This window comes from Taudactylus pleione, unplaced genomic scaffold (assembly GCF_031769625.1).
Source record: "Taudactylus pleione unplaced genomic scaffold, aTauple2 ptg001845l, whole genome shotgun sequence".
Classification (NCBI taxonomy): Eukaryota; Metazoa; Chordata; class Amphibia; order Anura; family Myobatrachidae; genus Taudactylus; species Taudactylus pleione.
In genome coordinates this window covers 891,970-906,581 of record NW_028286242.1, presented here as the reverse complement: position 1 = coordinate 906,581, position 14,612 = coordinate 891,970, and the positions used below count along the sequence as shown (strand labels likewise).

The 14,612-nt window shown below is 44.5% G+C and overlaps 1 protein-coding gene across 1 annotated transcript; it reads left to right on the top strand.

The window, feature by feature from the left end:
- The first annotated feature begins 1,180 nt into the window (after positions 1 to 1,180).
- LOC148436286 (uncharacterized) lies at positions 1,181 to 11,645 on the top strand. The gene is made up of 9 exons (XM_088465082.1): positions 1,181 to 1,270; positions 5,014 to 5,205; positions 5,285 to 5,408; positions 5,525 to 5,613; positions 7,968 to 8,079; positions 9,838 to 10,791; positions 10,882 to 11,162; positions 11,207 to 11,479; positions 11,583 to 11,645. The coding sequence occupies exons 1-9, from the start codon at positions 1,193 to 1,195 to the stop codon at positions 11,643 to 11,645; spliced, it is 2,166 nt and encodes a 721-aa protein (XP_088321208.1). The 5' UTR covers positions 1,181 to 1,192.
- The last annotated feature ends 2,967 nt before the right edge of the window (positions 11,646 to 14,612 follow it).

The following is a 14,612-nucleotide window of genomic DNA, read 5'->3' as shown; positions in this document are numbered from 1 at the left end:
CTGACATGCCTGAACGATGGACGATCAACGATGCGCGTTCCCGTTTGTCAGATAACGATATCTGACATCTGATGGGTTTGCAGTCAGACTTGGACGATTCCATTCATTTTAATGCAGTCAAAAATCGTTCAATCGATCGTTCAAATCGTTCAGTCGTTCAGTCGTTCATCTGACAAATCTGACAAGTCTGACAAATCTGACCGTGTGTACGCTCCATTATGGAGCATACACACGGTCAGATTTGTCGGACTTGTCAGATTTGTCAGATGAACGATTTGAACGATTTTACCAAAGTTTTGAACGATTTGAACGATTGAACGATTTTTGACTGCATTAAAATGAATGGAATCGTCCAAGTCTGACTGCAAACACATCAGATGTCAGAAATCGTTATCTGACCATCGGGAACGCGCATCGTTGATCGTCCATCGTTCAGGTATGTCAGATATGTCAGATTTTCCTTCAGATATGAACGACTGAACGATTTTTAAATCGTTATCGTCCATATCTGAAGAAAAAATCTGATCGTGTGTATGCACCATTAGTCACAAAAGGATGTAACAAGCCGCTTCATAAGACTGCACTGATTAAGTTGATATGCGACACTCGTATATCTGTGCGCGACTGAGTCTGAATCTGTAAACAAAGTGTTAAGATGCAGCGGCCGCGGGGTTTTATTTCCATGACAAGTTCTGTTGTACTTCGTATACAGACGCAGATGTACACAGATATACAAGTGTCGCCTATCAAATTAGTGTAGTCTCATAAAGTGGCTTGTCGTATCCGTTTGCGACTAAGTCGCATTTCCGATTAAAAAAAGACGTTCAATGCAAACCAAGTCGCACAGGACCAGGCTACTCAATCGCCAGGTGTCTCTCGCTGCATGGTGTACTGAGGCTGGGCGTCTGAGTACACATCTGTAGCTTGAGCACAGGTTTGTTAATTGATTAACATGATAGATTTACATCTGGTACCAATTATTGCTGAGAACATGCACTGTTGAGGTTCCATGAGGACCTAGGTTGAGAAACACTGATCTAGAGAATGACTCCTATACCCGCATCAGTTTTAGCTTACAATAAGTGTGTATCTTTCTTCTGTTTATGTAATTATGTGTTTACGTTATTTATTCTCCATTTCAAACTAATCTACAAGGCAAACGTTCCTGTGTCATCTGACAGTCTCAGGGAGGATGGACGAGGACAAAAGTCACGTGACTCAGAAGATATTACACCTCACCCTGGAGATCATCTACCTGCTGACTGGGGAGGTGAGGGAGTCTGGGAGTGTCACAGTGACATCACTATTATCTCTATTACTAACACAGGGACCTGACTGGGGAGGTGAGGGAGTCTGGGAGTGTCACAGTGACATCACTATTATCTCTATTACTAACACAGGGACCTGACTGGGGAGGTGAGGGAGTCTGGGAGTGTCACAGTGACCTCACTATTATCTCTATTACTAACACAGGGACCTGACTGGGGAGGTGAGGGAGTCTGGGAGTGTCACAGTGACATCACTATTATCTCTATTACTAACACAGGGACCTGACTGGGGAGGTGAGGGTGTCTGAGAGTGTCACAGTGACATCACTATTATCTCTATTACTAACACAGGGACCTGACTGGGGAGGTGAGGGAGTCTGGGAGTGTCACAGTGACCTCACTATTATCTCTATTACTAACACAGGGACCTGACTGGGGAGGTGAGGGAGTCTGGGAGTGTCACAGTGACATCACTATTATCTCTATTACTAACACAGGGACCTGACTGGGGAGGTGAGGGAGTCTGGGAGTGTCACAGTGACATCACTATTATCTCTATTCCTAACACAGGGACCTGACTGGGGAGGTGAGGGAGTCTGGGAGTATCACAGTGACATCACTATTATCTCTATCACTAACATAGTGACCTGACTGGGGAGGTGAGGGAGTCTGGGAGTGTCGCAGTGACATAACTATTATCTCTATTACTAACACATGGACCGGACTGGTGAGGTGAGGGAGTCTGGGAGTGTCACAGTGACATCACTCTTATCTCTATTACTAACACAGGGACCTGACTGGGGAGGTGAGGGAGTCTGGGAGTGTCGCAGTGACATAACTACTGTCTCACCGACACAACTTTGACTAATAAAATAAATAACTAGACCATGTTCTGGTAATTTATTATTTATTCAGGTAATAACAGTGAGGACTTGTGATGCTTACTGGAGAAAGTAATTCTGGGGGACTTAGAATTAAAAAAAAAACTTTAAAAGAGGAAATATGGTATTTGTGTGGTGGGTAATGTAATGCCCAAATTTGTGAGCTTGTAACAGGGGTCTTAGCTCCAGTCTACCGCTTTGCCTTCCCACTCTATCTGGTGACACTATGGCCAGTATCCAATCAACCCCAATATAATTCCGGGGGTGAAAAACTGATTTTTCTACGATCCCTGTTTTTTTGACAATTTTGTTTTAGCCCTGTATCCTATTTGTTCTGCCTAGTATATATCACAGAAGATAAACATGATCTAAGGTGAATATCTCGTAGAGTTCTGGACCTTGGCCTCAGGAATTGGCTGTAACATTGTGGCAAGGTCTCTAGGAATGCATTAAAGACATGTTGTCTCCCAGGGATCTCATAGCTGCTCATGATAATTTGATGACTTTGTGCAAGAAGGTCGATCTGTATTTTATTGAACTTAACTCAGAAAGATGGGTCGTGTCAGGAAATCTGGAGCGGATGATTTGGATTCCAATTCCTAATCACCATGGCAACTTCCAATGAGGAGCCTGTGCAAGTGTCCACTTACCCTCTCTCTGAGGAGGGACATGTCCTTAGAGGAGTCTATTTCAAAGGCAGGCAAAAGCGGCCAGGCACGCCTTCACCGGTGACCCCCACCGGCTGCTCTAATTCTGACTTATTTTGTAGGAAGAATTAAAGGCAGTTGAGAAGGTCTGAGTGGCATGTACGGGAACACTGGAACATACGGGGCATTTTGGAATGAGCGATATGGTCATGCCAAGGTTTTTTTCGGACTGCTTTTTCATTCATGAAATTAAAGGGTAAGATGCGCCCTTGTGATGGTTGAATGGGGGCACATAACACCATTGATCAGGTTGCCCATTGCTGGTCTATGTTTATATTGAAGAATTAGAGGTAATTAATCTTGCATCCAATCTGCGGGACACTGTGGTAATTACGTTGGGTAGAGGGCTGGAACAGGAATATAGGCACTGAAGAGTTCATTGAAAAGCTCTGCTCCCCTCTAATGCATCCCACCTCCACCGGACTTCAGTTTTTAGTTCTCTTTTGAATTCCAAAGTTATTGTTCTAGTTCCTTTACGACCCGAAGTCCTTGGGTTTTACGGAATCCTTTTCCTAGTAAACAAACCAGATGTGTCCTTCTGTCCAATCCTGAACTTTAAGCAGCTGAATTCCCATCTCTTTCTTGCAAAATTCAAGATGGAGTCTCTACGCTCTGTCATCAGTGCAATAAACTGCAGGTAATTTTTAGCATCTATAGATATAAAGGACACTTACCTTCATTTTCCCATCTGGAAAGGCCACCATCAACTCCTCCACTTTGCAGTGGGAGACTTTCAGTTTCGAAGCCTACCATTCGGCCTGTCCACTACTCATAGAGTTTTCACAATAGTCTTGGCCACCATGGTTTCCTTGATGAGGCGCAGGGGAATTGCCATAATTTCTTCGTTAGACGAACTTCGGATAAAGGCTCCTTCAGAGGTCTGCAAGAGGTAAGGGACACTTTGGATGCTCACATTTGGATCCTGAATTACCCCATGTCATATCTCACTCCTTCACAGGGGATGGTGTCTTTGGGTCTCTTGTTTGACACTCACTGTCAAAGGGGTTACCTCCCTACGCAGAAGATTCAGGACCTCCAGTTTTTGGTGAGGTTGTCTCTACAACTGCCTCAGTTTTCTGTTCTTCAATGTATGCAACTCCTATGGAATACAGTAGCTTCCTTCAAAGTGGAACCATTTTCTAGATTTCATGCCCGGACACTGCAGAGTCAGATCTTACACAGTTGGTACAGGACAGGATTCTGTCTGGACAGGCAACTCTTCAAGCTGTCCCATCAGATGTGCTAGTAAATTCTATGGTGGCTCCATAACCGAAGTGCCAGTCTGCCGGGTTGGGGAACTGTCACTCTGGGTCTCCATCTTCAGGGTTTTTGGTTCCAAACAGAACCCACCCTGTCCATCAACATCCTGGAGTTGTGGGTGGTCAAGAACGCCCTGGTTCAAGCTCAGCAGGTATTACAGGGAAGACCTGTTTGGATACAGTTGAACAATGCCACTTCTGTGGCTTACATAAACAAACAGGATGGAACAGGGAGTCGTCAGGCAATGACGGAGGTGTCTAACATTCTGCTTTGGGCGGAACGTTGGGTTCCTGCCATTTCGGCAATCAACATTCTTGGAGTGGACAGTTGAGAGGTGGACTTTACTCAGTCGCTACACTGTCCATCCCGTGGAATAAATAGCAAGTCTACATCGCTCAGCCCCTAGGTTAGTGTGTGTAAAATGCCGCCAATGATATGGTGAAAGTGACTGTCTCTTAGTTATTAAGTTGTGAATACAACAGACATATGCACTGACATTCAGAACAGTGGATACAGTAATGATGGTACAATAATTTGAACAAGCAGTCTAGTACAATGGAACAGGGTGAGTACAAAGTACACAATATGGGCACAACAATCACAATGATGTTCAATGGTACCAGTAGTGCAGATTGGGTACAATACATACAAAGTGAATGTTGAACAAGTAGTCACAGTGTTGTACCAGAGGTACTGTTATTGGCAACTTAGTGCCTATTGTGCAATGTCTCAGGGGTATGGGGAGAAAAGTCTACAGGTGGGTACTGGTTGGTGCTACCCAATTGGGTAATGTTTCAAGGATGGTGTTGTAGTATCTTTACGTTCTCAGCAAGCTGCATCCTTTTCTGCTGTGTATAGGTGCTTGATTCGTTCTGAATTTTCTTCTTCACTATACAGGATTACACAGTGGTGAAGAAGACATCTGGTGAACATGAGACACCCAGCAGCCTACCACATGTGTCTAGAAGACTGAGCAGGACCCAGAGCCCCATCATGGTGCCTCCACCTCACTCACTGATACATGAGCGACACAGTGACCAGAAGATCCTAGAACTCACCAACAAAATCATTCAGCTGCTGACTGGAGAGGTGACTGCTGGGAATGGGACATTATACAGTAACACCAGGGGATGTGTCTGGGTGATGACTGTATCATTGTGTGTGTCAGGTTCCTATAAGGTGTGAGGACGTCACTGTCTATTTCTCCATGGAGGAGTGGGAGTATATAGAGGAACACAGGGGTCTGTACAATGACGTGATAATGGAGAATCACCGGCCCCTCACATCACTGGGTAAGAGGAGACTGTCATGTACTGTAATGGGGAGAGGAGCTATGGGGCCACCTATATACACATCATCTGATAATCACATATATACAGTGTAATCAGTCACTGTGTGTCTCCTACAGATGGGGCCAGTAACAGAGATACTCCAAAGAGATGTCCCCGTCCTCAGAATGATACAGAAGAAGAGCACAATGACCCACAGGACTATCAGGTAGATGGAATTTAGGGTCTCACCAAAATACCTAAGTGATGTTTCATAATATGATCTGTAGAGGATCGGAGTGGATCTTATAGCCTGATATTGTTTTATTTAATTTCAATTCATTAAAGGACAGTATTACAGTTTTATTTAGGGCAGGGCTTGACAAATTTTTCTAAAATCTAGGAGCCAGGATGAAAGTGTACGAGCCAGACCACCGTCGCCCCCAAACAAAATTACAGGAGTGAGGAGGAGCACAGCTCTGTGTGTTATGCAACTGTTATACACACTATACTAGTCCACAAAATGGTCGCAGTTGAATGGATACAGTAAAATGGAGGCCCCTTCACTGCTCTGCACAGCTCCCCTGCTCCACCCCCCGCCCTCCAGTAATATCGGACCACATGTCACATAAAATAATGGTGCCAGAAAGCACAACAAAACCCCCTCCCCTCGTGGTAACACCACTATCCCTCTGAAGCCGCTCCGCAATCCCTGGCCACGCATAGACCCTACTACTAGAGCTCTATGCAGCCGGAGATAGGAGACAGTAGATAGCCGAGACGTACAGGAGGATCAGCGTAGACTGGGACAGGCAGCAGGGATCAGAGCAGGCCAGGATGGACAGGAGACATCAGCGCAGGCCGGAACGGACAGAGGCACAGCAGTCACCGCAGGCGACACTCCTGTGCATGATATGAACACCGCAATACTATAGGCACGAATCTCCGCGGGAGCTGATGAGGATCTGCTTTCTCCCTCACTGCAACAACTAGTAGCCAGACAGAAAAATCTGGTAGCCGTGGCGACCTGGCCCCCGGGATTTGTCGAGCCCTGATTTAGGGTAACATTAAATATACAGCAAGTAAAACCATTACCAGTCCCAGGGCCTGATTCATTACAGATTTTGGTTATACGGACGAACCGCAGTTGCTAATGTCAGCGGTGCTATGTAAATGTTTGCATTCACATTGCTATCGCAGCCAGACATAAGGGCCCCACTTCCCCTTACTCACATCCATATACTAGGGCTACATAGCGAAACCATCGGTAACATCGGACCCATACGCACACTTGCACAAGCCCCGACCTTACTCAGGAATTGCTACCAGCCACTCACGCTATCAGTGCTATGACTGCTTGTAGCCACGCAGTGGATAATTTATGCACGCCCCTGCAACGGCGTTAAAACGCACTGGCACGCCTGCGTTCACCCGACCACAACCCGCAAAAGACACTTCCTGTCAATCACTCTGCTCTGGGTCTGCGTAGCCTCTGCAATCGCAGCTCCGATCACAATTGCTAGTGCACGCACATGCAATGCATACGCATGCGCAGTACTCAACAATCAGCCGATTGCCTGCTTATTAGTACCTCGTTCCATGCTGAATCAGGCCCTCTATTTTATATATATATATATATATATATATATATATATATATATATATATATACATATATATATGTATATAAAGTCAGTTCACTACTGAACTGATTAATATACATGACATAATTCAGGTGTTGGCACTTAAATGAAATATGTCCACCCTACACTCTGTTATAATATGTTAGGATGGGGGTGCTTCTCAGTCTGAGCAGACAGTGTTTGAGTGACAGCCTGGCAGTCTTGCTGTGAAGAAATACAGTTTGTGGATTGGTTGATCCATGGGGGCAGGACCAGTGATGTCACAGCAACACAGTCTCCTCTTTCCTGGCCATTATCAGATCCCATCTGGATATGTGGAAATGGGGGCTGCACATCCTTTCATGTTACTATGGTAATAAGGTCTGTGCCGATACTGATATTAGTGACTCTTTTAAGTTCACTAATAATAATGTTGATTTCCAGAGCGCTAACACGTCCCGTGTACATATAAGAGTGTTAGTATATGTACAAGGGACTAGTTTGTGCTCTAGTAACCAATACTATTAAAGTCCACCTGGACACTGTGGTATAGATATGGCAGGACCTGTACTGAGCACTGTACTTACCTCCATGGCTCACATCTGAGCTTATCAGGTTTGGGGTATAGTGGTTGTTACTAGCTCCTGCCTGTACATAGGCCCCACGTTCCGTCATACCTCATAAATAAAAGTGTAGATAAAACCATAGAAAACGTTGTTTTTGTTTGTTTTCACCATTTACTCCTTTGTCCTATCTGTTTATTGCACTTATAATAAAACTCAAACATAAAATGCACAAGGATAAAGTTGTTAAATAATGAATTTGCATATTACTGACACAGCAAAACTAAACTGTAGTCCGGTCACACAACCAGGATTGATATAATATGTTTATAATGTTGTTAATCTCGGTTATTTACATTATAGTGTTATGTTATTTTATGTGTTATTTTTTTATTTTAGGTCGGAGACCTGACTGATATTATTGTAGAAGATATAAAGGAGGAAGAGGAGACGTATGTGAGGGGTGATCAGCAGTGTAAGGAGGAGGAAATCCCTACAGCTATCAGCACAGGTGAGTAATAATCATTAAGTACAGAACAGAGGGCCTGATTCAGAGATGGACAGAATTGCCGAGCTGCACACAAGCCACTGTGCAGCTATTTTGTTGCGCTATACTTGTTTTTACCTTTTGCGCAGCAATCATTGGCTGCTGAGGGCTCTTTTATGGGGGATCGAGACCGTGTCCTCCACCATCATTGGTCGGCCAGTGGCAGCCACACGGCGCGCTGAAGAAGGTGGCAAGAATACCTGGGACCGCCTGTACTGCTTGTGACATTCATGCACAGTGTCCTCAGTTGCCTGCTGTTCCTTTTCTTGATCAAGCGGAACCAAATTGGACTAAGGCAGTTTCTGTGTTACTAAAACTACTTGTCCAGAAGCCGGAATAGTCTTTCAGACCTATTCTAAATTTAAAGTCCCTCAATGTAGATTGATTGAAATCTCAATGGGTCAATAGACATCAGCATGGAATGCCGGGAAGTTCATGGTGACCTTAGACATCAAGGATGTTACTGCATGTTCCTATCTGGGAGAGACACTAGTCCCCTTCTCAGATTTGCAAGACGATCCCAACAATACCATTTCAGTGCTTTTCCTTTTGGCATAGCCACTTCACCAAGGGTCTTTACCAAGGCAATGGTAATGGCTGCTCTTGTAAGGTCCAGAGTGATGACGGTCATTCCTTGTTTAGATGGGATGTAGTCAGCATCCCGCCGTGCAGGATGTCGACGGGCGAAATACCGGCACCAAAATCCCGACAGCACCAGGATCCTGGCACCAGAATCCCGACCGTAGGCATCCCGAAGGTAAGTATTGGGCGTTAGGGGAGGGATAGGGATTAGGGGGAAGGTTAGGCACTTGGGGGAAGGGTTAGGTTTAGGGTGCGGGAGGGGGAGGTTAGGTTTAGGCAGTAGGGGGGAGGTAAAGTTTAGGCATCGGGGAGGGAATGTTAGGTTTGGGGTGCGGGCAGGTGGTGGATAAGTTTAGGCACTAGGGGGGAGGTTAGGGTTATTCACCAGGGAGGGAGGGTTAGGGCTAAAGGTTAGTCTTACCTTGTTTCTTTATGGGTGTCAGGGTTCTGACTGTGATACGGACCTCCCTAAATCCAGTGGCCCATGTTCGACGCACACCCTGCACCCATTATAAATATGTTGATGGTAGGCATATGTATAGCATCTTTGATATAGTGAGCCTAAAGCCGGATACACACTGATGTGCACTAGTATGATTTGTCAGCCCGATGGGCCGACATATTGTACCTCATGTACACATTACAATGATGTAATGAATGATCCCCCGTTCCGTCCTTCATTACCTGCAACGGGGCCGCATGCGATATCTTCCGGTTGGACGTGCAGCACTGCTGACCAGATGATCACGCATGTGACCATGGGAGAACGCATATTAGCCATACTCTTTGAACGATGCGACCGATATGTCGTTCTGATCTGGCCGGAAACTACATCTCGTGCCGACATCATCTCAGTGTGTACCCTGCTTAACAGGAGGGATGAAGCGAGAGGAGTGAGGGTCCTGCTAGTGAGAGCCGATAAAGATGAATGAGGGAAGACCGGATTAGGCAGAGATATGAAAGGCTTGTGTAAATAGGATGAATGTTTATTCTGTATCATTATTATATATTATATATTCCGTTATTATTTTTTTCAAACTTACTGGAGGTTGAAACTAATTCCTTTTATGTGTATGTCACCATAGCTCTGGTGTTGCTTCCCTGCTTATTTTTATTTTGACACATTTATTTTATTCTCAGCAGATAGACACGGCAGGAGCAGCACTGGACAAAATCTAATTTTATCTCCAGATTGGAAAATAGAAGATAAGGACAGCGCACAAGATTCTCCAATAGACAGCCCCATTACCCCAGAACTTTACAGTGCAAATATATTATCTGTTAAGGAGGAATGTTCTCATGATAAATCGGATATTGTTACTCAGAACGCAGGTTATCCTGCTGGTAAATTATTCCCATGTTCTGAAAGTGGGGAATCAATGCTTGTTGAACCTCAGAGAGTTCACACTGGTGAGAAGCGATTTGCATGCTCTGAATGCAAGAAATGTTTTACCCGCAAATCAAAACTTACTGAACATCAGAGACTTCACACAGGAGAGAAACAATTTCCATGTTCTGAGTGTGGGGAATGCTTTAGACAAAAATCAATACTTTGTAGACATCAGAGAACTCACACATGTGGAAGGCTGTTTCCATGTTCTGAATGTGGGAAATGTTTTACATGCAAATCTAGTCTTACTCAACATGAGAGGTGTCACACGCGTGAGAAGCCGTTTTCATGCTTTGAGTGTGGGAAATGTTTTAGCCATTTATCAGACCTTGCTACTCATCAGAAAGTTCACACAGGTAAGAAGCCATTTGCATGTTCTGAATGTGGCAAAAGTTCTTCACAAGTATCAGACCTTGTTAGTCATCAGAGGGGTCATGCTGGCGAGAAGCCATTTTCAAGTTCTGTATGTGGGAAATGTTTTGCTCTAAAAGGGAATCTTACTCAACATCAGAGAACTCACAAAGGCGAGAAGCCATTTCCACGTTCTGAATCTGGGAAAAGTTTGACACAAGTATCAGACCCTGTTAGTCATCAGAGGGTTCATATCGGTGAGAAGCCATTTCCATGCTCTGAATCTGGGAAAAGTTTTACACAAGTTTCAGCACTTGATAGTCATCAGAGAGTTCATACCGGAGCGAAACCATTTCCACGTTCTAAATCTGGGAAAAGTTTTGCTCTGAAAGGGAATCTTACCCTACATCAGAAAACTCACACAAGTGAGAAGCTATTTCCACGTTCTGAATCTGGGAAATGTTTGACACAAGTATCAGACCCTGTTGGTCATCAGAGGCTTCATGCTGGCGAGAAGCCATTTCCACGATCTGAATCTGGGAAAAGTTTTGCTCTGAAAGGGAATCTTACCGAACATCAGAGGACTCACACAAGTGAGAAGCCATTTCCATGTTCTGAATCTGGGAAAAGTTATACACAAGTATCAGACCATGTTAATCATCAGAGGGTTCATGCTGGCGAGAAGCCATTTCCACGTTCTGAATCTGGGAAAAGTTATACACAAGTATCAGACTCTGTTAGTCATAAGAGGGTTCATGCTTCGAGAAGCCATTTTCATGTTCTGAATCTGGGAAAAGTTTGACACAAGTATCAGATCTTGTTAGTCATCAGAGAGTTCTTGCTGGTGAGAAGCCATTTCCACGTTCTGAATCTGGGAAAAGGTATACACAAGTATCAGACCCTGTTAGTCATAAGAGGGTTCATGCTGGCGAGAAGCCATTTTCATGTTCTGAATGTGGGAAATCTTTTGCTCTGGAAAGAAATCTTAATGAACATCTGAGCATTCATCTCTATGAAACTGTGTTGCTGCTCCGTATGAGGGCAATGGCTTGTACATGTTTATAAACTTGTTAGTCATCGGATAGTTCATCCTGGTGAGCGGCCATTTTCCTGTTCTGAGTACGGCAAATGTTTTTTTTCACAGGAATACAAAGTTATTAACCATCAGAAAGTTAATATAGGCCAGAGGCCATTTTCCATGTCCTGAGTGTGGTAAATGTTTTGATTTAGAGTTTTTGTGAAGTGCCTCCTGCAGTCATTAACTGGTTTGCTGATCATGGATTTAAGACTCCTAGCCGCCTTCCTCCTCTGGCAGCCTAATTTCCTTCCAATTCCAGGCTGAGCACTGGCATATCATCTACCTGCCCTTTAACCTTCCATCACATCAGTGTCATTTGTGGTGCCCTCATCAGCAGCCTTGTGTAACCTACACAGCCTCTCAACATGGTGAATATTTCAAACCATCATATATGAGTCGTAGTTCTGAGGCAGTGATTTTTTTAGACCTCTGGGTCCCTTTACCCCTTGTACGTTCTCAGAGTCCCCAAACAGTTTGCAAGGTTAATTGGACAGAGGGAAATATCTCTTTCCGCTTTAAGGGTTTGTTAGTGACCTAATATGTTGCTGTCGGGCTCTGACTGCTGCTGATCCTGTACACTCCATCCCAGCTTCCCCTCCTGCTCATCTCTATCCCGCCCCCTTCCCATGCTGGCTCTGCTCTTTCCCATCCGACTGCCCCCCTCCTCGCTCCATCCTGACCTCCGCTTCCATAGTTACCCTATTCCTCTTCTGGGTGCGAGCCATTGAAGAGGCAACCCAGGCTTCCACTGTGTGCACATTGAGGAGACAGGACAGACCTTAGGAAATTATTATATAGATTGATCCTATCCTTGTTATATTAATCTGTCTCCATAGAGTATAAGGGGAACCCTTTGTTTATTACTTCTCTGTATTTCAGTAGGTTATTTTATGAACAAACCTATTTTATGTTTCCCTGACATAAGAGCTCGTATTGTTCAACTCTCTTATCTAAGACAATGTTCTATTCAATGTTTTATGATCTGAGCGGATGGATATATGCTGTACGTTTTACAGAAAGGGTTCATTTGCAATATTTGGTAAATCAATCTGATTTATTTCTTGCGTTCTTCAAATGTTTGATAATACTAATAAACCAAACAGTGCAGGTCTGTGTGTAATTTTGTAATCTAACGCACTAAAAGAAATATAATATGTAAAAATACCTTTTGAGGTGTGGAATTGTACTATCTACAGTTAGAAATATCTTCCATGAATAGATATGATCCATCTGACATCTGTAGGGGCAATTATGGGACTTTTGGTAACATTCTGAAAGAAATAGTTTATATTCAACATTTTCCAGGCTCTCTGACTTCTGTTTTATTATTAGGGTACTAGTGATTGCTCTCAAGTTATAGACCCCATACACTGGTAACAGATTGTCGCAATTCCCCGCTACCAGGACGTCAGAGCCCCTGGATCGGGGAAATCTAGCATGTTGGATTTCCCTGATTTGCTGATCCCAATCACAAAATTATCTGGATCGGGGATGTGTAACATGTAAATTTTCCCCGATTCCCCTACGGATTGCCAATCATCAAAGCCCGGTGTTGATCAGCATCTCTGGATAGAGGAATTGCGGCATAGATGTACTGTAGCTTTTTTTTCTTTTACCCAAAGTCACATGTGGCCCCCACCTCTTTCATTTCATTGTGACATCATTTTATGTGGTACAAATTAAATGTTCTTTGGTTCAAATATGAAGGGGGATATTTACTAAAGTGTGGGTTTTTAGAAGTGGAGATGTTGCCCATAGCAGCCTTTTATTTAAGTATTTTTTTTTCCTGGTGCACTACATGTCCCAGTAGGGCCAGGATGTCTGAGAATGAAGTTAGACATGTGCCAGGAGAGTTTGGTATATTTTGTCGACAACAACTTTGTCAACAAACAACATTTCAACACTGATTTCCATAGCCTAACCCACTCCCTAGTGTCTAACCCTAATCTCCTGTAGCCGAACACTCCCCTCCCATAGCTGAATGCTCCCAACTGTCCCGTAGCCTAAGCCTAACCCCCTAGTGACTAACTCTCCCCTCCAGCAGCATGTCCCTTACCCTTCCCCTAGTGCCTAACTCTCCCCTCATGTAGTCTAACCCTCCACTTCCATAGCTGAAATCTCCCTCTAGTGCCTAACTCATCCCTCCCATAGCCTAACCCTCCCCCTAGTGCTTAACCCTCCCCTCCCATAGCTGAATGCTCCCAACTCTCCTGTAGCGTAAGCCTAACCCCCTAGTGCCAAACTCCCCTCCAGCAGCATGTCCCTTACCCTCCCCTCCGGCATGTCCCTAACCAACCCCTCCTATTGTCTAACCCTACCCCTAGTGCCTAACATTAAATCTCCCCTCATGTAATCTAACTCTCCCCTTCAAAAGTTGTAATCTCCCCCTAGTGCCTAACTCACCCCTCCAACAGTATGTCCCTAACCCCCCCTAGTGCCTAACCATCTTCTCCGGCATGTCCCTTACCCACCCCTTCTATTGTCTAACCCTAATTCTCCCCTCATGTAGTCTAACCCTCCCCTTCCATAGCTGAAATCTCCCCCTAGTGCCTAACTCACCCCTCCCGTAGCCTAACCCTCCCCCTAGTGCTTAACTCTCCCCTCCCACAGTATGTGCCTAACCCACCCCTCCTGTCTAAACCTCCCCCTAGTGCCTAACTCTTCCCTCCCGTAGCTTAAAACTCTCTTCCCACAGCATGTCTCTAACCCTCCCCATAGTGCCTATATATGTGTGTGTACATGTGGTAGGTAATATAGATTGTACGCTCCATTGAGGCAGGGACAAATATAAATGATTAAATATTCTCTACAAAGCGCTGTGGAATATCTTTGCACCATATAATAATTATGAATAAATAACAAGAGATATGGTAAGAACTTACCTTTGTTATCTCTGTGTCTACAAAGTCCATAGGATCCACAGGGTTGACCTTGGGATATAGGTTGGGAACCACATCTGGGCACCAGGCAGTTAAAGCTTTCAGCTCCCAGGATGCACTGGGTCCACTCTCCCTATAACCCCGACCCCAAGCCAGAGGCACTTCAGTTTGTAAGTAGCCAAAGGCCGGAGGAGGAAAGAGAGAGCAGACTAGAACA